Source organism: Rhizoctonia solani, chromosome 1 (genome assembly GCF_016906535.1).
Source record: "Rhizoctonia solani chromosome 1, complete sequence".
Taxonomy (NCBI): Eukaryota; Fungi; Basidiomycota; class Agaricomycetes; order Cantharellales; family Ceratobasidiaceae; genus Rhizoctonia; species Rhizoctonia solani.
The window spans coordinates 1,709,237-1,731,467 of record NC_057370.1 but is presented as its reverse complement, the minus strand read 5'-3'; the positions used below and the strand labels follow the sequence as shown (position 1 = coordinate 1,731,467).

General features: G+C 47.6%; 10 protein-coding genes across 10 annotated transcripts; 6 read left to right on the top strand and 4 right to left on the bottom strand.

Annotated features, from left to right (window-relative positions):
• Positions 1-170: 170 nt before the first annotated feature.
• Positions 171-1,017, top strand: RhiXN_04060 (thioesterase superfamily protein; the record flags this gene model as incomplete). Its single annotated transcript, XM_043323877.1, has 6 exons — positions 171-384; positions 444-486; positions 545-559; positions 626-742; positions 799-868; positions 931-1,017. The coding sequence occupies 6 exons, from the start codon at positions 171-173 to the stop codon at positions 1,015-1,017; spliced, it is 546 nt and encodes a 181-aa protein (XP_043176296.1).
• Positions 1,018-1,715: 698 nt separating this feature from the next.
• On the top strand, positions 1,716-3,822 carry RhiXN_04059 (SPFH domain / Band 7 family; the record flags this gene model as incomplete). Its single annotated transcript, XM_043323876.1, has 8 exons — positions 1,716-2,074; positions 2,125-2,184; positions 2,241-2,716; positions 2,773-2,846; positions 2,900-2,981; positions 3,030-3,188; positions 3,242-3,414; positions 3,472-3,822. 8 exons carry the CDS (start codon positions 1,716-1,718, stop codon positions 3,820-3,822), a joined length of 1,734 nt encoding a protein of 577 aa, XP_043176295.1.
• A 170-nt stretch (positions 3,823-3,992) lies between these two features.
• On the bottom strand, positions 3,993-5,585 carry RhiXN_04058 (kinase domain protein; the record flags this gene model as incomplete). Its single annotated transcript, XM_043323875.1, has 6 exons — positions 3,993-4,206; positions 4,258-4,422; positions 4,475-4,535; positions 4,588-5,095; positions 5,144-5,248; positions 5,310-5,585. 6 exons carry the CDS (start codon positions 5,583-5,585, stop codon positions 3,993-3,995), a joined length of 1,329 nt encoding a protein of 442 aa, XP_043176294.1.
• A 243-nt stretch (positions 5,586-5,828) lies between these two features.
• Positions 5,829-6,756, top strand: RhiXN_04057 (uncharacterized protein; the record flags this gene model as incomplete). Its single annotated transcript, XM_043323874.1, has 4 exons — positions 5,829-6,030; positions 6,092-6,184; positions 6,235-6,311; positions 6,361-6,756. The coding sequence occupies 4 exons, from the start codon at positions 5,829-5,831 to the stop codon at positions 6,754-6,756; spliced, it is 768 nt and encodes a 255-aa protein (XP_043176293.1).
• A 325-nt stretch (positions 6,757-7,081) lies between these two features.
• On the bottom strand, positions 7,082-7,564 carry RhiXN_04056 (uncharacterized protein; the record flags this gene model as incomplete). Its single annotated transcript, XM_043323873.1, has 2 exons — positions 7,082-7,444; positions 7,523-7,564. The coding sequence occupies 2 exons, from the start codon at positions 7,562-7,564 to the stop codon at positions 7,082-7,084; spliced, it is 405 nt and encodes a 134-aa protein (XP_043176292.1).
• Positions 7,565-8,374: 810 nt separating this feature from the next.
• On the top strand, positions 8,375-9,607 carry RhiXN_04055 (pre-mRNA-splicing factor ISY1; the record flags this gene model as incomplete). Its single annotated transcript, XM_043323872.1, has 7 exons — positions 8,375-8,377; positions 8,432-8,454; positions 8,506-8,675; positions 8,745-8,916; positions 8,967-9,022; positions 9,073-9,207; positions 9,279-9,607. The coding sequence occupies 7 exons, from the start codon at positions 8,375-8,377 to the stop codon at positions 9,605-9,607; spliced, it is 888 nt and encodes a 295-aa protein (XP_043176291.1).
• A 383-nt stretch (positions 9,608-9,990) lies between these two features.
• Positions 9,991-11,343, bottom strand: RhiXN_04054 (U5 snRNP complex subunit; the record flags this gene model as incomplete). Its single annotated transcript, XM_043323871.1, has 5 exons — positions 9,991-10,055; positions 10,126-10,504; positions 10,561-10,964; positions 11,016-11,088; positions 11,143-11,343. 5 exons carry the CDS (start codon positions 11,341-11,343, stop codon positions 9,991-9,993), a joined length of 1,122 nt encoding a protein of 373 aa, XP_043176290.1.
• Positions 11,344-11,804: 461 nt separating this feature from the next.
• Positions 11,805-13,095, top strand: RhiXN_04053 (chitin deacetylase; the record flags this gene model as incomplete). Its single annotated transcript, XM_043323870.1, has 11 exons — positions 11,805-11,935; positions 11,985-12,053; positions 12,119-12,144; positions 12,197-12,335; positions 12,385-12,435; positions 12,485-12,546; positions 12,596-12,639; positions 12,695-12,776; positions 12,841-12,850; positions 12,909-13,023; positions 13,078-13,095. The coding sequence occupies 11 exons, from the start codon at positions 11,805-11,807 to the stop codon at positions 13,093-13,095; spliced, it is 747 nt and encodes a 248-aa protein (XP_043176289.1).
• Positions 13,096-13,984: 889 nt separating this feature from the next.
• On the top strand, positions 13,985-18,321 carry RhiXN_04052 (chitin deacetylase; the record flags this gene model as incomplete). Its single annotated transcript, XM_043323869.1, has 20 exons — positions 13,985-14,133; positions 14,186-14,280; positions 14,338-14,476; positions 14,528-14,578; positions 14,630-14,691; positions 14,752-14,795; positions 14,851-14,932; positions 14,992-15,001; positions 15,059-15,179; positions 16,434-16,661; positions 16,715-16,812; positions 16,864-17,019; positions 17,075-17,186; positions 17,242-17,299; positions 17,353-17,422; positions 17,477-17,580; positions 17,640-17,712; positions 17,769-17,886; positions 17,942-18,049; positions 18,100-18,321. 20 exons carry the CDS (start codon positions 13,985-13,987, stop codon positions 18,319-18,321), a joined length of 2,100 nt encoding a protein of 699 aa, XP_043176288.1.
• A 233-nt stretch (positions 18,322-18,554) lies between these two features.
• RhiXN_04051 (smad nuclear interacting protein) lies at positions 18,555-22,231 on the bottom strand (the record flags this gene model as incomplete). Its single annotated transcript, XM_043323868.1, has 19 exons — positions 18,555-18,622; positions 18,680-18,727; positions 18,787-18,891; positions 18,943-18,957; positions 19,011-19,100; positions 19,150-19,242; positions 19,354-19,362; positions 19,422-19,427; positions 19,488-19,562; positions 19,628-19,751; positions 19,977-20,105; positions 20,156-20,287; positions 20,346-20,574; positions 21,311-21,338; positions 21,389-21,482; positions 21,542-21,586; positions 21,640-21,643; positions 21,699-21,750; positions 21,799-22,231. The coding sequence occupies 19 exons, from the start codon at positions 22,229-22,231 to the stop codon at positions 18,555-18,557; spliced, it is 1,779 nt and encodes a 592-aa protein (XP_043176287.1).

Sequence of the window (22,231 nt, the reverse complement as noted above, 5' to 3'; positions counted from 1 at the left end):
GTATTTTGCTCTTGTAATGTGTAATGGGACAAACAATCAAGCCGATTAGAGCCGGCACCGGGTAGCATAAAGACCCGCCATAACACTTGATCCCAACCTTCATAAGAACCTGTGTTACACCACCCAGGCCGAGCCCATAGTCCGTTTACGTATACCACTGCTCACTAGAAATGACTAGCGGCGTAACTTTAGATGACATTAAGGGGAATGCGCCAGACGACCAAAAGCAAATGTGTATTGGCGTGTTGGACTTTTACTCAAGTCTGAAGGATCACTTTGCTTATTCCGTGGGACAAAGACTGAAGCTACTAGAGGTTAGCGTTGGCCCTATGATAAACAAAAAGAGCCAGGCCATTGTGGTGTGTGAGATCAGCCTGGAAGATGGTCAGTGCTCGCTTTGGGTCCACGTTCCCATAATTATAAACTAATTCCATATTCGGTAGATATGCTTAATTTGCTTGGAACTCTCCACGGAGGTTGTACCGCGTACGTTGTTGGGCCCTGTTTTGCGTATTTAAGAAAACTAACCGTACCACATTTTCAGCTATCTAATTGACGTGTAAGTTCCTGCGTTTTTGACCACTTTGTGGTAGAATACTAAACCATGATGCCCACGTGTCTTTAGATGCTCTTCAATAGCAATAGCGATTGCGCCTCAAGGCGTTAATAATCCTGAAGAGTGGTGGGGAAAGGTATCCGTCAGTCAAGCTTTGAATGTTCTATATCATGCTCCTGCTCGTTCGTAAGTATTTGATATTGATACAGTACCATGATGGAGAAATCATAGATATGTTATAGCGGAACTACCCTGAGGATTGTTTCGGAAACGATCGTGCTAGGAGGCAGAGCTGGAACTATCCGTTGTGAGGTTAGCACATTTATCTCCGGTATAGAATAGTGCTTCCCAACTAAGATATGTCTCCTCCATAGATTTGGGATACTTCAAATAACACATTGGTTGCGAGTGGGACGCATACAAAGATGCCCCTGGCGAACATGAGAATAGGAAAGTTATGACTGACTAGTCAATTTAAATTCTTGATTGCGCGACTGGACATAGGAGAATTCCATTGTATGTCGACAGTGGTATAGATCAAATCAACTCATGCTACACACTCGCGAGGTGCATCGTAAACCGAGATGCCAACACTTGGTTGCGTTGATTCTATACTTTGTTTGTGTTTGTCAATTTGATCAACAACTTATTCCGTCAGAGGTCCCTCAAGATAGTCATGATCATTATGACTTACTTTCCATGGATTCACTGAATCTTCCAAACCAGACTAACGTCAATCATTGCATGATCTACACCGTTCATCCTGTGATATATTGTTTGTCATGTTCACACTCGGCTTGCTACTGCGATGACCAGGTTCTTTGTTGCCGGGGTGGAGCGGTCTGCTAGAGAATATTCCGAGTTCGCAAAAGACAAAGCCCATTCGACATCGGTGACGGGCGCTTATTTCTGTACCTGACCGAACACTGGACTGTCGGCATAGCCATTGTAAGGCATTAACACCCAATTCAATTTGACAATAGACCATTACGCCTAAGCTGTGACTCTACCCTTGCGGCGCAAATCCAAAATTGGTTCAACCATAACGTCATCACGGACACCTGACCATTGTTGTCTGATAAACGTGTGACTCGTTGCTATAAATTCCGGCTACTGAACTCACCAACAACGCATCGCTCCACGATCCCCCATACCCTCAATGGCACAATATAGACACAACGATATCGACGCGACGGTCGTAAACGATGCTGTCACCTCATCTATAAGTCACAAAGGCAAAGAGAAGGCTGATATTCTCGATGAGAACGCCTATCGACGTAGTACCAAGATTGGTGGAAATAATACTACACCGACGTTTGTTCATTCAGAAGACTATTTTGCGACTAAGCGACCGTTCTGTGTTAGGATAGGCGAAGATGGCCTCATCGGAGCACTCACGGAACTCGATAATCAGCTTCAAGCCTCCGGTCGACCTCGGTTACTCAGCCGCAAGAAGCCGACAGAGTGGTTGGGGTTTATGGGCGAAGAAGTCAATCCAGGAGAAATTGGAGTTGTAAAGTGAGTACTGTGTGATTCAGTAAAGGACATTGTTATTGATGCCTTTTTAGCCATGCTGGACTACCCAAGATACTTACACAGCCTGGAACTTACCCGCCCTTCCCGTTCCGGTATAGAAGCTTTGCTATTCGACCCAATTCTAAGTAGACTGACCGCTATCTTACAGCAATTGGTGGGCACGGACTTGGAAAGGAACCCGAGGAGTGTCCGACACCACTCTGTTCTTCCAAGGTCTCACAGTCGTTCAGGTCTCTTTGAATCAGGTTGCTGTCGTCTCGGACCCCCAGAATCGCATTTTCATTGTGAGCGAGGGAGGGTTTGCTGCCTTTGCCGTTCAAGGAACCTACGATGTGCTTGAAGTCGTCGACCAAACCCATTTGACGAAACATGTAAAAGACAAAGTGACTGGTGCAACCCTTGGTTGGATGCAGGAAGTTACCATGCCGTCCCAAATTGGGGGCAACGCTTCCAATTATGCGGTAGCAGGATTTTTGGATATACCTGCGAACAACGTCGCCGTACTCCAGCGCGGAGACGAAATGGAGCAAGTCCCTGCCGGACAGCACTGTATCACTATCCCGAATGTCAAGTTGCGCGGGCTGTTTACTTGTGGAGAAAACCAGATTGAGATGCCCACGAAGGGTGAGCTAGTTGCACGATCGCTGCGAGAGTCGTGGAGTTAACATTTGCCTTGCTAGATATTTACACTCGCGACCAAGTACCCGTCAGTTTGACTATTTATATGAAGTGGCAACTTCTGGAGCCCCTGAAGGTATGCTCTCAAGGATATCGTTTTTGGCCTCGTGTTCAAATTGCCTGAATTAGCTTACTACTCATGGCTACAATAGCCCATACGAAGCCCTCCGTGATAAAGCTCAATCAATTCTTACACAGATTGTCGCCCATTGTGCGTTTTATGATCAATAGGATGCTCCATCGGCTAACATTCTTACAGTGGATTATTCATCGATGGTCAAGCAACGTACAGTTGGCTCCGATCATATGGAGGATCCAACGGACCCTTCTTCGCCCTTCTTGGACGCTCTTCGTACCCGCGCAATGGACGATTTGCATATCGCGGCTCTGGAGTACGGGATCCTGCTCAAGGACCTTGGTAAGCTTAACTACTAAAGTAGATAATTTTCAACCCGCTCACATTCTCAATAGCTGTTATTGACCGCCAATTCAAAGGCGATATCGCCTCCACTATGGACAAGCTGACCACCCGCGCATTGCAAGCTCAGGTTGAGGCTGCGAATGTTGACAGGGAAAACTCCAACAAGGTTAAACAAGAACAAGGTGCTCTTCAAGTCGCACAGGTCAAGGCTCAAGCTCGAAAGGTATGCAACCTAATTTTGTGGCTATATGTATGGCCTAACTTGGATTTCACAATCCAGACCGAAGCAGAAGCACTTGCTTACGCCACAACTACCGCTGCTAAAGCGGAAGCAGAAGCGGTTATCATTGCCGCAGAAGCACAAGCTGCGGCAATCAAACTGCAGGCGAAAGCAGAGGCTGACGCGATTGCTGCTCGATCCAATGCAGACTCACGTGTCGAAGACCCCTTTGCACGTGAGATGGAGGTTCGTCGTGTGGACGTCGAGCGCGTAAAGGCGTTTGGTCCTCGAGCAGTGTTCGTGCCTTGTGAGACTGGTGGAGTTACCGGAAACCCTACGACCAATGCCCTAATGACCGGGATGGCAATGAGGCTTGGTCATGAGGAAGGTGCCAAGCCTCCTGGGAACTAAGATAACTCAATATAATGTATACCCAGCGCAATTAGTCCTTTCATATCTAATTTCTCTATAACCTATGCAATCGCTTTGATTCCCTATTCATGTATTATAGTATTATCAGATCATCAAATATTATCAGGTGTATGTTACAAATGGGTGATCGGGGTGTTGAAACAAGAGCATCACTCCATGCGACTCTTCTTTCTGGGTGGCTGATGACCGGGAACTTGGCCGGCAGCCCCAGTCATCCTGCTGATTAAGTAAGAGCTACTTCCCGGTCTGGAATCAGCAACATGCCCGGCCGTAAGTGCCGGTGGTGCATTCGTTAAAGGGGCTTCATCTTGGGTGACACGACGGAGCGGATATGAGACTCCATCAGGAAGGTGAGCAAATGCGCTACGAGTGTCACGAGTCAGGCGGTGTAGTGTTTTAGGGATTGGTGCTTACTTCACAGTTGGAACAGGTTCTTCCTGGAACCACCAATGGGACAAGGCGCCCCGAGCATCCAATCGTCGTGCAGGATCGTACTCAAACAGCTGGCACATAAGATCATACCCACAGTCAAGGTTACGAGATCTTTGCCGGTACCATTGGGAAAGCTTATTCTCTTGACTATATTAGAAAGTCAGAGAAGATTGACCAAGTCGTCGTGTTTAAAACGTACCGGTCGCAAGTTATGAAGTTCTTGTACTCAGGCATTGAGGTAAGCCCAGGCCAATTTTGCTCTATGAATGGAAATTAGTTTCTTTTAAACAAAAACTTGAACAATCTGCCAACCTGTAGGCGTTCCAAGCACATCGAATATCTTGGTAAGTTGATCGCGTTGAAAGGGCACGTTTTTCTTCGCGTCTAGTTTGGCTTCTTCCCCTTTAAAGATGGGTCGAAGTGCCAATAGCTCCGCGAATATACATCCCACCGCCCAGCAATCAATCGCTTTGGTGTAATGGCGGGCCCCAAGCAAAAGCTCCGGGGCACGATACCAGATAGTGACCACAACTTTGTCGCCCGAGAGTAATGGTTGAAGCGGCGATCGACATAACCGGGCTAGTCCCAGGTCACCTATTTTGACAACACCACCTTGTGTGATTGGTACCGCACTGCCTGTAGATGTGGCAGGCATTGGCCGCGCAGCAGTAACGAGGATGTTGGCAGGCTTGAGGTCACGATGCATGATGTGAGAGTTGTGTAGGTACAATAGTCCATTAAGTAGTTGATACATGAACGACTTCAATATTGGTAATAGTATTGCTTGATGCAACGTCTGTGAATGGTGATGGATGATTTGCTGAGGAGGATGTCAGGTTGGGCATGCAGCGAACGACATGGTTCATACCAAAAAATCGTGTTCAGCATACTCAAAGACCATGAATATGGATTTGTCTTCCAACATTACTTCGCGAAGCACTATGACATTTTCATGTCGCATTTCCCTTGTAAGCTAAGACCTGGGTAAGCATCATTGGCGCAGACACTAAACCATGGAAAAGCATTTAACGCACCGCAATCTCGCGACAGGCACTTTGGCTGATTCCTGTGTATGTGACCACTTCTCCTTCCTTATCTGGCTTGAATTTCTTTATAGCATACACGCCCGCTGAAGGACCGGTGACCACAATAGTACCGTTGGTGTCTTTTGCCTGAGCCTTGTAAACACGACCGTATGTCCCTGAGGATATAAATCCTAATATATGATACTTGGAGTTGACTGCAATGCGAGCTTCGTCCTTTCTGGCCCGATAGGTCCTCATAACATCATGCGACTGCGTCGGTGGCATGGTGGGTGGAGGCAGAATAATAAAGTCACGTGTGCGACATCTTTGATGTGGCTATACTCTCTCCGAGTAAGACATGGGCCCACACCCACTGAGTTTGAAATATGTCAAACCGAGGATGCTTGGCAGGAACCAATTCTAGTACGAAACAAGCAACCTGTGCATGAATAACTCTGTTGGGTGCCTTGCCTATATAAAACAAGGCTGGAAAAAAGCTTAATCAACCACCCTCCCCCCGGTTCTCGTATGTCGATTAGTATATTTCTCTTATTGGAGCTCTGCTCGTTAGTTGCTGCTCTACCGGCTGGAGGATCAGGGGGGACACGAGGTGGCTCTAGTGGTGGAACAAGAGGCTCGGGGGGCTCATCCGGAGGCTCATCCGGGAGTTCATCTGGGGGTTCATCCAGTAGCTCGGGCGGGTCCTCAAGTACCGGTGGGGGCAAGAAGGGTAATTTTATAGGCTCATTTCAAGCCTTCAAGTCGAACTGAAGGTGAACTGTTTCTTCCAGGTTCTGGATGGACTTCATCGAGGAATAATGGATCTCGCTCTTCCTCTGGTCCACTTAGCAAGACTGCCAAAATAATTTTGGCCGTGATTGGAGGTAAGTGAGACCATCGCCCTTCAGCTCTGGTGTTGAGCTGTAATCGTTAGGTATAATCCTATTGGTTATTCTCTTTGTATTATTTAAGATCTTCAGGGATCGATATAGAAAACGTAAAGAGACCAAGGTGGGCTAACTAGTTGATGGCTCAGGTATCGAATCTCATAACATTTCAGTACTCGCCCCCGCCTGAAAAGGCAACTTCTTCGTCATCCCCTTCTCTCTCTTCAGCTCGCAGCTCGATCGAACACCCTGCGACTCTTTCGCACAACCCTGGTCATACTCAAGCAGCGGTTCATCCCACCCCACATCCCACCACAAATGCTGAGCTCACTTCGGCGGTCATGGCCGGCGAGGGCTCTCGGGCGGGCCACGGCGAGAGCGGTGCAGGCTCAGGCTCAAGAGGAGGTGTTGGTCCAGTACAATGGGAGTCGCGCGCATTAGCTGCGATATCCAAAGGCATGAGTACCAACAATGTCAACCAGCCATCCCAAGGTGTACCCCCAAGCAGCACTACAGAAGCTATCAAGGTTCGTCCTTCCCCACATGCATTATTAGGTCGACAGTATTGAGTCGTGTGTTTTTCTCAGTCTTCGGGATGAGATGTTTCTAACTCCGCACGCATGAGCGTGCGTGGATACTTGGATCTCTTTTTCACAAAGCCCTTCACTTTACCCTGCGTATTTTGGGATATTGCGAGGATTCTCCGTGTTGCATGTCTGTTGTAATTATATTTAAATGTAAGACCATTATCCAAGCGACAACCCAAAGCATTAGGTATTATTACGGATACCGTAACTCTAAACTGGGGAAGAATCTCGGAGAAATACCAAAAAGCTCATTCATCCCAGGCAAAGTCATAAATGATGCTATATTTGATACATCGGTTATCATACACTAAAGCATGTACAAAACAGAATTTACAGTAATCAGATCGGCGGATTTGTCTCGAGTTACGTCAAATGCCAGAGTACCCTCCTTCATGGGCGCAAACCAAGACAGCCATTCGACGTGTTTCAACGAAGGTGCCGCCTTTGCCAGCGACATTGAAGCGGCCTCTGCCCGCCGAAGTGCCTCGGGCAAAGCATCAGTGCGGCATTGCATACAGTCTGATGCCCAAGGATCGTAATGCGGATTATTCCGACGAGCCGACTCGTGGAGTCCCCAATGAAGTAAGAACGAGCCTTGTGAAATTGTGAAAACGCCGATGTAGAGCGCATGGAGTTTGGGAAATCCGGCCAGCGCTTGGGTCATTGGTTGCTGTATCAGGGAGTGTCAATAAAAGTATGGAGCATCAGTTTGACCTTTTCAGGTCATCCGTGATAGGGGTAAACTCACGGTGTCCCCTTCCTCAAGTAGTGGCATGCGCACATCAGCCATAGCAAGTCGGGTTAGTCTCGGGCGTCGCGAGCAAGATGTTGGGTTGCATACTCGAAGGCGGAGCTCCTGGAGTTGCGGAAATTCCCCGAAGTATGGCCAGGTGGATCGTAAGTATGCGACATCCGCGAATGAGCATGAAAGATGGGTAAGCTTCCCTCTTGGGATTCGCTGAAGTGCTTCCAGTAGGAAAAAGCACCCTGAGAGGGAAAGCTGTCGTTGTGTTCCGCGAAAGTGATGTATCTAAGTTGCTGAAAGTAGGCAAAAGCTGCAAGATCCGTTATACCCCAACTGGAAGATACGGTTACGATAAGTCGACTATGAACTAGAAATAAGGCTGAAATCATTGATAAAGTTAGGCAGCGCTTACTGGACCCAAGATGGTAGGTTGGGGAATAGTCTCATTCCCTCTGTCAGGTCAGATGTTTTCCGGAGGACAAGGAGTGAAAACCAGAGTTCAAGAGTGTATTGTCTCAACGAATGACTTGCGCACATTACACCATTGATCTCACTCCATCGTGGTTTGGGTTCTATGTAATCTATTTGGCGACCAGAGCTAACATGCGTCGTATCGGGCCGATCGTCCACCTGAAACATATATCGGACGATTTGGAGTGTTATCTCAGCAGGCAAAGATGAGAGATCAGGCATGATAGGAGAGAGGAAACCACTAGCATAGCGACATGAGTCGATGTCATTTATACTTTCCAGCCCCAGTGATGGTTGAGTTCCGCAAGTTTGGCCGCGGGTTCTGGTGCATCAGCACAGCCACCACCTCCACATCTTTGTCAAGTCAACTACCATAGTCGTAAAATGGTGAGTATCCCCACAGTTGAAAACATATGATCTAACCTTGTACTTTTCATCAAGGCACGTAATGAGGAGAAGGCACAGTTAGTAATTCTGTTATTCTGAAATGACGCCTATTTATATTATTTGTGCAGGTCTATGTTATACCGCTTCCGTGAGGCGCAAGCCGCCGAGTTGGGCCTGGCGCAAAAGGGGGACAAACGACCTCGAATGGCTAGCGCGTGTAAAAGCTTGCGCGACTGCGAGCGCTGGCGTGGAGAGATTCTCCGAGAGATTTCCCGCAAGGTCTCTAAGATACAGGATGGTACGTTGGTTGTTCTCCCTCTTTTGTGATTGTAACACTGAGTGTGGTAATACCCCTGGAATTAATCAGCCGGTCTAACTGACTACGAGGTACGAGACCTGAACGATGAGATCAACAAATTAATGCGAGAAAAACGACACTGGGAAAACCAAATAGTTGCGCTTGGAGGTGCGAACTACCGGCGGAATGTGCCAATGTTGGATGAGGACGGAAAGGAAGTTCCTGGTACACGTGGTTACAAGTGCGTCCTTTCAAAAGGAGCTTGGTTGTTTTACTGATAAACGCATGCAGGTATTTTGGGCGTGCAAAGGAGCTTCCAGGTGTAAAGGAGCTTTTCCAGAAAAACAGTTCGTTCCTCACCTGTTATTAGCTTACGCCTTACTAAGACCGAGTCCAGCCGAGAAAGAGGACGAGGAAAACCGTGTGCTTGCACATTACAAAAAGTTCCTCGATCAGGGGCCTGCATACTTTGGTGACCATGACGAAGATGATGAAGAGCTGTTACAATATGAGATTGAATCCGAGAGAGCAGGTCAGTCCACTTTTTATATGGCATAGTTCACACCAATCTGAAGATATTGATTGATTATAATTTGGCATTAGAGTGGGAAAGTGCTTATCAGAACCTCAAGACCTCCCTTGAACTTCCCGACGACTCACAAGCCCCCAAGATTCCTCGCCCAGACCCCATCCCATTGTCAAAAATAATGGCGCAACTATCTCAGACGGGCGGTGATACTGCAATGACGGAGGGCGACGGCAACAATACAGACTCCACAAGTATTATTCACCCCCCTATGCTGTCGGTGCTGTCCCCCGCAGATCTTCAACACCCCAAAATGCCGAGTAAAGAAGAAATGGAAGGAGTATTACTCGCCCTGCGCAAAAGGGCCTTGTTGGAGCAGTACCTTGGTGACGAAACGCCTGCATAACGTTCTTGATGTATTCAATTGGACAATTTGTTTGGAATCGCATCAGTGGTCTGAGGTGCATTTTTTCCCCTTATCTTTCAGTAGAGTCCAGAACTTTAAACTAGGTTGAGTGCTGTACATCATGGCGTGAGATGACTTTTGGGATCTTATCTCCAGGCGTCGAGTGGATCGCGCTGGGTTTGCGGACAAAACGTGAATTTAGCCATAACACGCCAGCTCCAGACGATCGACTGGACGAGGATGTTTGGAATGGTAGACACTCGGTTCGAGTTCCAGAGCACCGGGGACAAATAACGGCGAACTGCACCACCTGAGCATTGGCGGCACGTTGTGGTGATTTTGACATGATTTGCTATCTACAACAGTCTGACCACAGGCTACTCTTACAGGGCCAAAGAACGTTCGAGTTCACCCAGAAGCAACGTAGCGTCTTTGCTACCCGTTAAAACTGTGCAGCGCGATGCGAAAAATACATGAGTGAATAGCTTCTCAAGAGCAGGAAAAAAACAGAATCTTACTTATAGGTTCCCGAGGGTGGAAGTCGACGGCGGTGACAGTTCCCTTGTGACCAGGAAGCTTATAGAGTACACGCCCACTTTCAAAATCCCAGACTGTGACGGTTTTATCCGCACCGCCCACTGCTACGCGCTGCCCGCCGTCGTCGCGGCTCCACGCTGCACGCCTGAGCGTGTTTTCGAAACCGGCTGGAGCGCCTTGCAATATCCGGTGTACTCGAGAAGCATCGGTCGCAAAAGGACGCACGTCATGGATGAGTGTAGTCGAAGAAAACGATGGTGACAATAAGAATTGGCCATTTGGTGAAAGTGCTAATGAAGCGATAGTGTCGGTGTGTCCCTTGAGCGTATATACTTCTTGTTTTTTGCGCAAGTCGTATACCTAGAACAAATCAAGTGAGTATAACGTCAATTGGAGGAAACCGTTTTAAATCTTACGTGAATTTCATTGTCTAATGCGCCCGCAAATAATTGAGATGCGTCTGCGCTCCAACATACGGCCGTAACGGGACACCCAATCTCCCATTCTTGCACTGCATCACGACCCTCTTCTTCTACGTCCCACACGCGAACAAATCCATCATCGCCAGCAGTAGCGATTAACTCGGTGCCTCCAGTCAAGGCCCGGTCGAGTGCATTGACGACGCCACGGTGAGCTCGTAGACGCCGAATTCGCTCTCCAGTAGTAACGTTTATAAACGCAAGCGTGCCGTCCGCCGAGACTGTGTAGATGTGGGGTGAATTCAAAGACCACTGCAAATCGAGTATTGGTCCTTTGTGAATGGGAGATGTGGGGCCGAGATGACCATAGTTCGTGTTTGGAGGATACGTCCGCCAAAATGCTGCAGTGCGCGAGTTAGTGGATGGCACACTCTTGGATTTAATGCACCTACATATTGTCCTGTCTGCTGAGCACGCTGCGATGTTTTGACCAGTAGGATCAAATCGACAGCTCATAATTTCTGCCTGGAAAGGACTGTGGGTTCAAAGCAAAGTAGCCAAATGCGTAGTGATACTCACAGAGTGGGCCCCTGCTAAGCTGACAATTGGAGCATCAAGTCCACTGGTTCGCTGAACGTTCCTCACCAGCGCCTTTTCTCGATCGCTTGCCCCAGCCGAGATGGCGATCTGGGTCATTGGCGGCGGTGTTTCTCCACGCGCCCGTTTGACAAGGGCCGCTGACGAAGGTGGAGGCGACGGCGCTTTTCGTTTGTCTGCCATGGCGTGTCTTCTACGTGCATCATCGTGTGTGAGTCCAGTCCCAGCACAAAAACAGCTCGGTACGCTCTACTTACACTATTAGAGCCGAAGTTGGGTGACAAGCGACAGACAACAAACCATCCACTGGCGCTTGCTCCGCTTAGCTAATCAATAGCGCCTAGGACAAAGAGCCTTAGCTGAAGTTGGGAGTAGGTGCAGATCCGAGTACCTTGTTCGGACCACCTACAATTCGGGAAACCGTTGCAATGTGCGATTTACGTCAATCTACCACTGTTTCTACTAATAGCAACCATACAGTCCCTATTTGCATCTTCGGTTAAGGGAAATCCACGATATATGCCTCGTGTCAGTGCTCTTATAACCAGTCTTTTCATGACCTTGTAAGCTCGGTGTATTTTCTCTTCCCCTCTCCTGCTTTGGTACTTATTTTTCTGCAATTTTTAATGCCAATATCGGACACTATGCGCGGAACCTTTCAAGTATTCGCCTTGTTCATTGCTTTTGGCTCTGTTGCACAGGCTAGGCCGTACAATCGTCAGGCTAGCGCACAGGTCATTACCTCTTGCAGTGTCCCCAATACTGCTGCTATCACGTATGGACTCCGACATATGCTATCGTCCTATTCTGACCCTTTTCCGTAGGTTTGATGATGGACCATACCTATGGACGCGCAATATTGTTGATAAACTGGATGCAGCTGGAGCAAAGGGGTGAGTTCAATTTTCTGCGCGAGCTTTTCAACAACTCGTTTTCGTTAACCATTGGTATATTTCAGCACGTTCTTCGTAAATGGTATTAACTGTGAGTTAATTGCTACTTTCCGACCAAAAAACGACTGTGCTAAGCTTCATAGTCGGTTGCATCTATTCCGGGAACAATCCGAGCAATCTCAAGTACGCGTACGACCAAGGTCATCAAATTGCTTCCCATACTTGGTCTCATCCACACCTTCCTTCTCTCTCAACATCGCAAATAGAGGGCGAACTAACCAAGTAGGTTCAACTCACTTTAGTGAACACACAGACTAAGCTGTCCCAATAGAATAAATGATGCAATAGTGAGCATTACTGGAGCATTCCCTGCCTTTATACGGTAAGAGAATCTCCTTCAACTTCAGTATTTCTTTCTAACATGGTGTTAGCCCTCCGTATGGAGAATACAGTCAAACCACACAACAAGTAGCAGGAAAACTAGGGCAGACTAGTTAGTACAAAAGTTTACATAGCTTAGACGTTCTCTGAAATTTTGCTAGTTGTAACGTGGGACTTTGACTCTGGTGACACTGCAGGGGTATCGGTAAGGGGATTTTCAACTTGTACGCTGGTGATTCGTGGTCATTCTTTTGAGTTAGGCGGCCCAGTCGGCAGAGGCATACAGGAATTTGGTAGCCTCGACCCCCAGCAGTGTATTAACACTCAACCATGAAACTCATTGTACGTTATTTCTTTCAAATGCACTTATGTTTATTTTTGTGACGCTTATTGCTCCACTCACTAGCCTCGACTGCGTAAGTTTACATTTTTGTCACATAATGTGGCTCGAAGTACATACTAACGTCTGTTAAGCAACGAGCTGCTCGATGAAATGATTCAGACACTCCAGAGTGCGGATTACAAACTTGTCACCGTTGCTGAATGTGTCGGAATGGCGCCTTACCTATCACAAGGCCAGCCCACTGGGGTATGTTTGCTTTTTCCGAAAACACTTCTTGGACTTCCTAACACATCATCACAGTCGACAGGAACTTGCTAGCAAGCATGCGTCTTTCAAAGCATCCTGCTATTTTGTTTCGAGCTTTACGAAATTACTTACTGGGGATCTATGAATTATCACACTCTCTAGATCTGGGATAGGACTTTAGATGAAACACAATATCCTTTGTGATTTAGATTAATATTACATATATGCGCGTGAAATTTTATTATACCTGGTCCGGGGCCAATCTACCTACCAAAACCATGGGGCGATTAATTTGTCTATGGCATGAAATCGTACCCAGACCGCCGTGTTTGGATCCGTATTTGAACACGAACAGACCGATGTTGAGGTTCATCAACTTCCAAAAATGTAATCAGCCAAGACAATCGCCAGGGGAAGCTGTGCGGTGCAGACACGTTTACCTCTTCGGCATATCCCAAATGAAAATCCACGACGTAGGCGACCAGGTGTACCTCGCCTTGACCACTAATTTGGTGAAGTTCTCGTCAGGTGAGACGATGCTCCCGTCGAACCGAGACATGACCCCAATTGCGAGTCCCCAGGTGATCGTCTAGGAACTAGTTCGATGAGTCTTTGGTATTGTATTCAGGATCTGTGTTCTTTGAATCTTGAGCTAACATTTAAACCAAGCCGTAACATGCTTCCAGCGAGTAAGTAGATCACGCGAATTTACTGTGAGTGGCCGGCTCGGTGCATCTTGACAAGTTTTTTACTCAATGGGTGTCGGTCTGAATTAATTGAATCGGTACTTTTGGGGTCCTGTCCTGACAGTGCTGTCTGGGTACCGCATGACCATTCCAAAAGGGGGAGTCTTGGCCATCACGAACCTCCTATAAATAAATTGTGCTAGGTTCGTCTTGTACGCTGTCTCCTTTCCCTCCCTTTCTTTTATCGGTTGCTCGGTTCAGCTCTTTGGCTCAGTATGCCTTTTATGCATTTTGCCGTTATTACTGCGACCCTCTTTGGCGTCGTAGGTGTTTCAGCTGTTCCTCTCGATGCCCCTGAGCTTGCCATTCGTGCACCTGCAGCGGTGATTACCAAGTGTACACAGTCCAGAACTGTTGCTCTCACGTATGTGCCCCCCGACGTATTTTAGACAGATACGTTGACAAACAAATTTCAGGTTCGACGATGGCCCTTATGTCAACACTCGTAAATTAGTAGATTTGTTGGACAGCAATGGCGCCAAGGGAACCTGGTTTGTTAACGGTAACAACTGTCAGTGTCTTGTTTATTCGAAGAAAAAACCTGGCGCTAACTTGAATACTGTTGAAGATGGTTGTATTTACGATAGCAGTAACGCTGGTGCTGTTAAATATGTTTTCGATAAAGGCCACCAAGTCGCTTCGCATACATGGGCCCATGCTCACTTGGCTTCGCTGTCTGGGTCTGCTCTTAAGAGCGAATTTACCAAGTATGACATATAGCGCATGTCACCTGCTATGCATTACTGACAAATGAACAGAATTAACACTGCGCTGAAGAAGATCACAGGCGCAGAGCCTGCATTTATGCGGTCAGTACGTTTAATAACTACAATAGCTCAGCTATGTACCGAGCTTTTCAGACCCCCGTACGGTGAGTATGATGACGAAGTAAGGGAAGTTGCAGGATCTCTTGGGCAAAAAGGTTCGTCTGCTTCATCTCGGAGAATGCGGCTTGAATTCTGACCGAGCGTGTGGCTTTAAGTGGTAATTTGGGATTTTGACTCGGGCGATTCTGCTGGGAAATCGGTGAGTCCACAAGCGTTATTGGGTGATACGTTTGCCATAAATGAGTTGGATGAAGGCTAGTCAGTCAAAGAATGACTACAAGAACCTGGTGTCTAAGAACCCTAACAACGTCTTAACACTGAACCATGAAACCTACGGTGAGCATTCAATTGAGTTTAAAATTCGTTCTCATATGCTGAATTTTGTTATGTTTCAGCGACCACAGTGTCAGTCCAAATAAGCAGTTTGGGAGGAGCTTATAGTTGACTCTAATTCACATACAGAAACGATGTTATTCCATACGCTATCCAGCAGTTCAAAGCTAAGGGCTACAAGATGGTCACAGTGGCTCAATGCCTAGGGCAGTCGCCGTACAAGTCTACTGGAAGCCCATCTCCCCGCGATGTAAGCTTTTATACATCTATTCGTTGAATAGTAGTCCTTACACAGCCTTAGTCAACTTGGAAGTGCTAAATCCATTGCATATTACCCTTTCTGTCCTTCATATAGTCAAAGGATACCCCGCTTTAACCTTCTACTTCATTACTTTGAACATTGGACTTGTAGCCTTTAATCTTGTTAGGATTGTGCCAGGCGTCGGCATTTATTGTTGTACCTCCACTCTTTGAAAACCCGTTGCAATTAAACATTTTCACAGTTTGCAAATGCCGCCGATCGACGGATCGATATTTGTCAAGCAGATTGATCGAACTCCGATCGTACGATCGAGCCTGACATAGAATTATGCCGACGCCAGTACGCGATATCCTAACATTGTCGCCGAAAGAGACTGCAAGAGCATATATTCATCGCCGTATGATTTCAAGAGCTTGATGGCAGACTAAGGTAGTAACTTGTTTGATTTGCAAGTTTCTTTGCACCGATTGCCGTGTGGTGAGACGTCGATCCGTCACTCTGTCATTTGATATGTGGTGATTCTGCCTCAGGCGGGGCCATCAGCCCGCCACACTCCCGCACGGCCAACTAGTCACCTGACTATGCGAAGGTGACGAGTTTGAGCATACAAACTCAGCTCAACAATCTACTGTATTCTGCATACCTAACATGAGTAGAACACCGATAAGCGGACGGTATGTGCATTTATTGATCCATCTTTTATGGATTAATTACGCCTGAAATTTTTCTGATACACCTGCAGGTGCTTGCTAGGACCGCACTCTATGTTTGGAAGTAATATAGCCTTCGCCCTTGAAACGTCGCTAGCTACGGCAGAACAAAAAACCGACAGTCCAATTCGGAGTTCCATCACCGTTGCTCAAACTTCGGCTAACCGGCAGATGGCATCTAGCACATCCGGATTCACAGTTTTGTGAACCGATGCCATTCTTTTAGCACCAGTCAACGTAGAAGTCCGGTCTAGCAGCCACCTAGTGCATGCGTTCTTCTAAATTGTAGCTACATCCGGGCTTCGGAGAAACTCGTCGATGTGCTGTTCAGGATTCGCCAACCAAATGGTGGCCGCTTGCACCATTTAAGAGACTTCAGTCAAATTATTCACATACTAACATACGTTTTGGGCCTCGGAGCCTTCCGGTTTAGGGATCGATCGCCATGTGCTTGGATTGATCGCGATATTAGGCTCAAGTGGGGCTGTTAGCGGTTAATTTTGGGGTGCGGTACGTGGTGCAATACTAAAAGGAGGCTACGCGTAAATCTCTTGAACGATCTACGGCTTTCTCTCCTCCCAACTGCTTCCACCGTACCGAGGCCAGGGCCGTAGCGATGGCCGAAATCAACAGCCCTAATCGTCACTTGCTGGTCAACCAGACATACGTACCAACTGATATGGAGTGGGAGTACGTAAATGGGCCAGGAGTTATGCTGGGCCCATGGCTATTAGGCGCGCTCTTAGATTTTATGTTTGCGGTATGTTGGTGTTTGATGTTCTCACACACATTTATTGGACAATGGGCGACCAGGGTATTCTGCTTCAACAATTCTATTTCTACCGTACTCATTTCAAGAGGGATCCTTGGTATATACAAACCATCGTTTGGGCGACGATGGTTTGTGCGACGTGAGTAACTAGGGTGTACTACAGAACTTGGATTTACGCTGGCCTAAAAAGACTGAAAACAGTGCAAGCATTTTTAATTGTATGGTTCAAATTTGTTATTACATATGGGGACTGGAGAGAAGCAGCCACTTGGCCTTGGCAAGATTGGACTGAGCCAATACTTGGAGCGACGCTTGGCGCCGTTGCGCAGTGCTATTTCGCCATCAGGTGCGCTGTTCATGGATACATATAGCATGGATTAACTAACATAGAATTTTTTTAGGTGTTATCGACTTTCCGGTCGAAGACTTTCGCTTCTTCTGGGTTTATTCTTCTTTATGTTTATCTCTTGGGGCTGCAGTTTCGGAGTTGGATTAGAAATAGGACTGAAAAACGTTAGTGAGCTCAGTTACTCATGTCCAAAATCGCAGGTGTTAATATCATATTAAGCCATACCCTCATGGTCGAATACCCTATGCTGTTGTTCCTATGCTTGTTAGCACAGTTTGTAAGTGGACGAGACCACTATAAATAGATAGCGGTTGAACTTTGCTTTGATAGTTGTCGACTCTGTTATCACGATCGTCACTCTTTTCTATCTAGTTAATTCTAAAAAGGGCTTCAATCCACAGTAGGCTCCGTTTTATCTTTCAAGTGTATATACGGTATACTAACACAGGATTAGCACTGATTCTGTCATTCATCGGCTGATCGTGATTACTTTTGAAGCAGCATTACCTCCTGCAATATCAGCTATATGCGATGTAATCACGTCGGTAACGCAAACTGGTGAGAATACAGACCCAAAACGTTTACTATTTGTTAGCAACTGATAATACAGAAAACAGGAAACGTACATGCAACATTCAATATGCTAACACCACGGTTGTATGCGTACTCACTTTTGTTCACACTTAACATGTAAGTGAGTGAGCCTGCGAATATCGCGCGGATGATTTATGCCCTCCTATTTTCAGACGCGAAGCAACACGTGAAATGGCAGCGTCCGGAAGTGACCATGTTAGCGCCCCTGTTAGTGGATCTGGAGATGGCGCCCGTCGCATAAATGTTGTGGTTGGAGGGCGTCATCAATCGGTATGCTTTAGCAATTAACCAGTTTCGACGTGAATTAAACTATTGTATCTGACAGTGGTTCCCACAAAACCAGAAGAAGAGCCAGATTCATGTTGAGACGGAAACAATTACTCACCATCATGATGCTGAGGGACTCTCGGCGAACTGTAACAGAAACGTGCCGGTAGGTGGACTGTAATCCCTCGCATGGATACTTTACTAATTTGCAAGCAGCTCTCACCTCATTCTGAAGATCCACGAGAAGGCCTCAAGCCCAAAGAGGAGGAAACGTCAAGCGTGTCAACGACTTGGGTCTCGATGGCAAGGTATATGAGATGGATGATTTGGCATACGGCCGCGATAAATACGAAGCTCGCCGAAGGAATGGAGGGTCTGAAGAACCAGCTCCGTGGCAATGATCACCTATTGTTTATTCTAAATATTGATATCCTTTAGGTTATTCGAGTATTATATATTTTGTTATAATGAGTGGTGTTGAAGTTCGAGTGAAGTTCGAGGGAAGTGAGTTTAAATTTGCTTATGCAGGCCAGTTTCAGCGCTTTTATCGAGTCAGAAAAGAACTATTTATTTGTCCAATAATTCGTTTAACATGACACGAAAAACAATTAATTCCTGGATATATCAGGGAGAGTATAGCATATTTATGTCTTTAAGCGCTGGGTGTCCACTCAAGCGGCCGGAGCGGCGGTCGAACTTGGTGCACCTCCCGCGGGTGCCGTGTTTTGACCAGGAAGAGCTAGAAGGTTAAATAAATAAGTACGTGCTCGGTATTATGTTAAAAAGTAAGACTTACGGGCCGTGGGTGCGGGCGAAGTCAAGGTGAACAAGGACGGAGAGCCAGCTGGTTCGATTAAACTAAGTCAGGCTACAAAGAGTGTCGCGGATCAGGAGTAGACGCACCTGCACTTCCAGCTGGGGCACTTCCAGCTGGGGCACCTTCACCGGCTCCACCAGCGGGTGCGCTCGAAGGAGCCGGGGTCGCTTGGGGAGCAGTGGGTTGAGCACCTTAATAGAAACGTCAATCAGGTGAATAATATTTAGCGAATAACTCAATACCATTTTCTCCTTGTCCTAAAGTAAGATGTGATCAGTATACGGATATTTGGAACCAGGATTTTACATACCGGCAGTTGCTCCAGTAGTTGCTCCAGTGGCTGCAGTAGTGGTAGAAGAGGCTGCCCCTCCTTCGTTTCCTGCAGCACCAGTGGCGGTAGCTAAGTACGTGCGTCAGTCATTATCTTGTAAAAGAGGAGAACAACTGACTGCTAGCTGTTGGAGGAGCGCTGGGAGCGCTAGTCGAACCATTTTCGGCATTTCCGTTCCCTGGAGTGGGAGCAGCCTGTGCCGCTGTAGTACCTAGTATAGCAATTTAATATCAAGCTGATTTTTCAAGGAGCGATGGTAACTTGCTCGATTGTCCAGCGCCTCCCGTTTCGCTTGCAGCACCACCTGCACCACCAGCATTACCGGCACCACCTAAAAAGAATACAAGACATGAGTTGCGGCCAGGGTAAGTTAAATACGCGATAAATTACCAGTAACTGAAAAGTGGATTCGATTAACAATTCATCCTATGCTATTCATGTAGAACTACAACTCACCAGTTACAGTGACCGTCGTAGTAACTGTGGAAGCTCCCGCATTGGCTCCTGCACCTTCGCCAGCACCAGGGTTACCTACGAGCCAAGGAAAAAAAAAAAAAGGATGAGAACATGAACCATTCAATATGTAGTCACCATACCTCCGGGAGGTGGAGTTGGTCCTGCGGCTACAGTCGTCGTCGTCGTCGTGAACGCAACGCCGGGTTGATTCTGATCGAGTTTTGGGGGCCCATTTCCGTTGGGAGGCCAGGAGGTGGGTTTCCACTGGGAGCAGGGGGCGCACTCCCACTAGGAGCTGGGGGAGCTGGAGGAGCAGGTTCTGTTGCATTATTTCCAGCAGGGGGAGGTGGAGGAGCAGGCTCTGTTGCATTATTTCCAGCAGGGGGAGCTAGAGAGCAGGTTCTGTTGCATTATTTCCAGCAGGAGCGCGGGTTCTGTTGCGTTGTTCCCAGCAGGGGTGCGCCGCTGGAGGAGTGGCCGTTCCGTTACCTGGTGGCCCTCCTGGGTTTCGGCGCCCTGCGAAGGGGTAGCCGGGCTCTCAGTAGGACTTGGAGAACCTGTAGCAGGAGCGGTCGAATTCCCGCTTGGAGAGGCGGCTCCTTCGGGAGAGGCGGCAGCCTATATGCACTCACGTTAGACAACAAAAGGATATGGCACACAGTACGTACCTGGTTCTTATTCGCACCACCTGTAAGTTGTCCAATCAGACCATCGATTCCGCCGGCTGCTTGACCATTCTGTCCGCCGCCGACTAGACCTTTCAGTTGGTCGAGTTGTCGACGGGTGCGACTGCGACGGTTCTACATAATAACGTGAAATCAATAAACCACTAAAGAAGAATAAGGGCGAATGTCGTACCTGTTTAGCAGCGGCGCCAGTAGCCTGACCGAGTAGCTTATCCAGTCCCCCGGCACCTCCCAACGCTCCTAGAGGATTCGCTGCGCCGCCCTGTCCTTTTTGTTGTCCACCGCCTCCGATGAGCCCCTTGAGCTGGTCGAGCTGCCGGGGAGTTTCTTGGAGGGGTGCGGCCAGCGCAGCAGCCGGGAGCAAACAATACGGCGATACGTCCAATACACATGGAAGGCATCTTCACAAAGTTAAATACAGTCGGTAATGAAAGGATAAAAAAATTGCGATAGCTGTGAAAAAAAAGAAAAAGAAAAGAAAACACTTTACGCCATGTTAGATGCAGTCAATGAACGGGAGTGGATGGGGTTGCAATGGGAAATACTAACAGTTGGATATGGCCTGCCTGAGGCTCTTCTCGGCCCTGCCGGAATAAGTGCGTAAAATGTAACAAATGTGAGGGACGAGCCTTACGATACAGAGCCAAGACTCCGGGGTTCTTATACTGTCGGGCGAGCAATGGACCCAGAGGCAACGCATGCATCTATGGATACCCCCGTTTCTAGTTCATCACTCCCCCCAAAGTTGTTCCGCGTCTAGGGTGCACACTCTCCTAATTCGAAGCACAAGGTACTTCTATGAATAGGCAAGCGGTTGCGGAGATGTAAGATTATCGAGCTCGAGGGGCGAACCGCAACTGATGAGGTTATATTTCAAACAAGGTCGCCCAGGCGCCTGTTGGCGGGTTGCACAGATATGTTGCCATCGAAGATTGCTCGCGGCGTCATTATTGAGAAATTTGCGCCATACATATATGAAGAGATATGAATTGCGATATAGCGACTGTACACATTCGTGCCTACGGAACTGGCTGAGTGACAAGGTTGATTACAGGGAACAAGGTGGAGTCCCAACATATATGCCAATATTACACGTTTTTGGCACGTTACAGTGCATTGTCGTGTAGCAATACGTACTCACGAGTGGATTCGCCAAACTTTACAACTAGATGTGAAATTTAAGCACAGCAGGCGAGATGAATTCATTGAACTCACCATCACTGGGCTTGAGTTCATAGAATCGTGACACAGGGATGGTATCGTCGTTCACCATGGTGCCATTAGTGGACTCTAGATCAATCACAATGGCCTGTGCTAACTATTTAGACCCTGGAGTGATAGTCAATATCAAGTGGCGTACTTTATTACGGCTTTGGCTACGCCAAACTCGTCCTTGACATGGACCTGGCGAAACTGGATAACTGCGTGTTGTTTAGAACATGAGGGGTGCTCGACTAGGATATCACAGATCTAAATATGAATATGAGGTGAACATCGACGCTCGAGGCGACACATTCCTGCGTACCTTTGGGTCGCGCCCAACCAAGTAGGCACTCTGTCGGTGGAGATGAAGTAATCTAAACCTTGATGAGGAGAGTGAATCTGTTTCGTTTGGAGGCACTCACCAACTTGTTCCTTGCCCTTGAAAACATACAACCTCCAGTTTTCAACGGGCTTGCGGGCTTCCGGGGGTTCATTGTATTTGAGCAGAGTGGAGGTTCCGTCCCCGTGCTTTACGGTGTTTGTGGCAGCAGCCCTGGGTGGACGTGAGTCTGGTTGACGCTCTCCACGCCGAGAATCTCGGCCATCGTCATCATCTCTCCGATTATCTCTTCCTCTGCGGTCCCTGTCCCTGTCTCGCTCACGACCATAGTCATCTCGTCTATCGTCTCGAGAGCTACGGGGTCTGGAATCTCGGCTGTATTTATCTTCACGATGGTCTCTGTTCCTCTCTTTGTCCCTCTCTCTATCTCGGTCTCGGTTTCTGTCGCTATCTGGCGATCTTCGCGAGCGACGAGGCGGTGAATTGCGGCGTGGAGACAGCGACCGTCGAGGCAT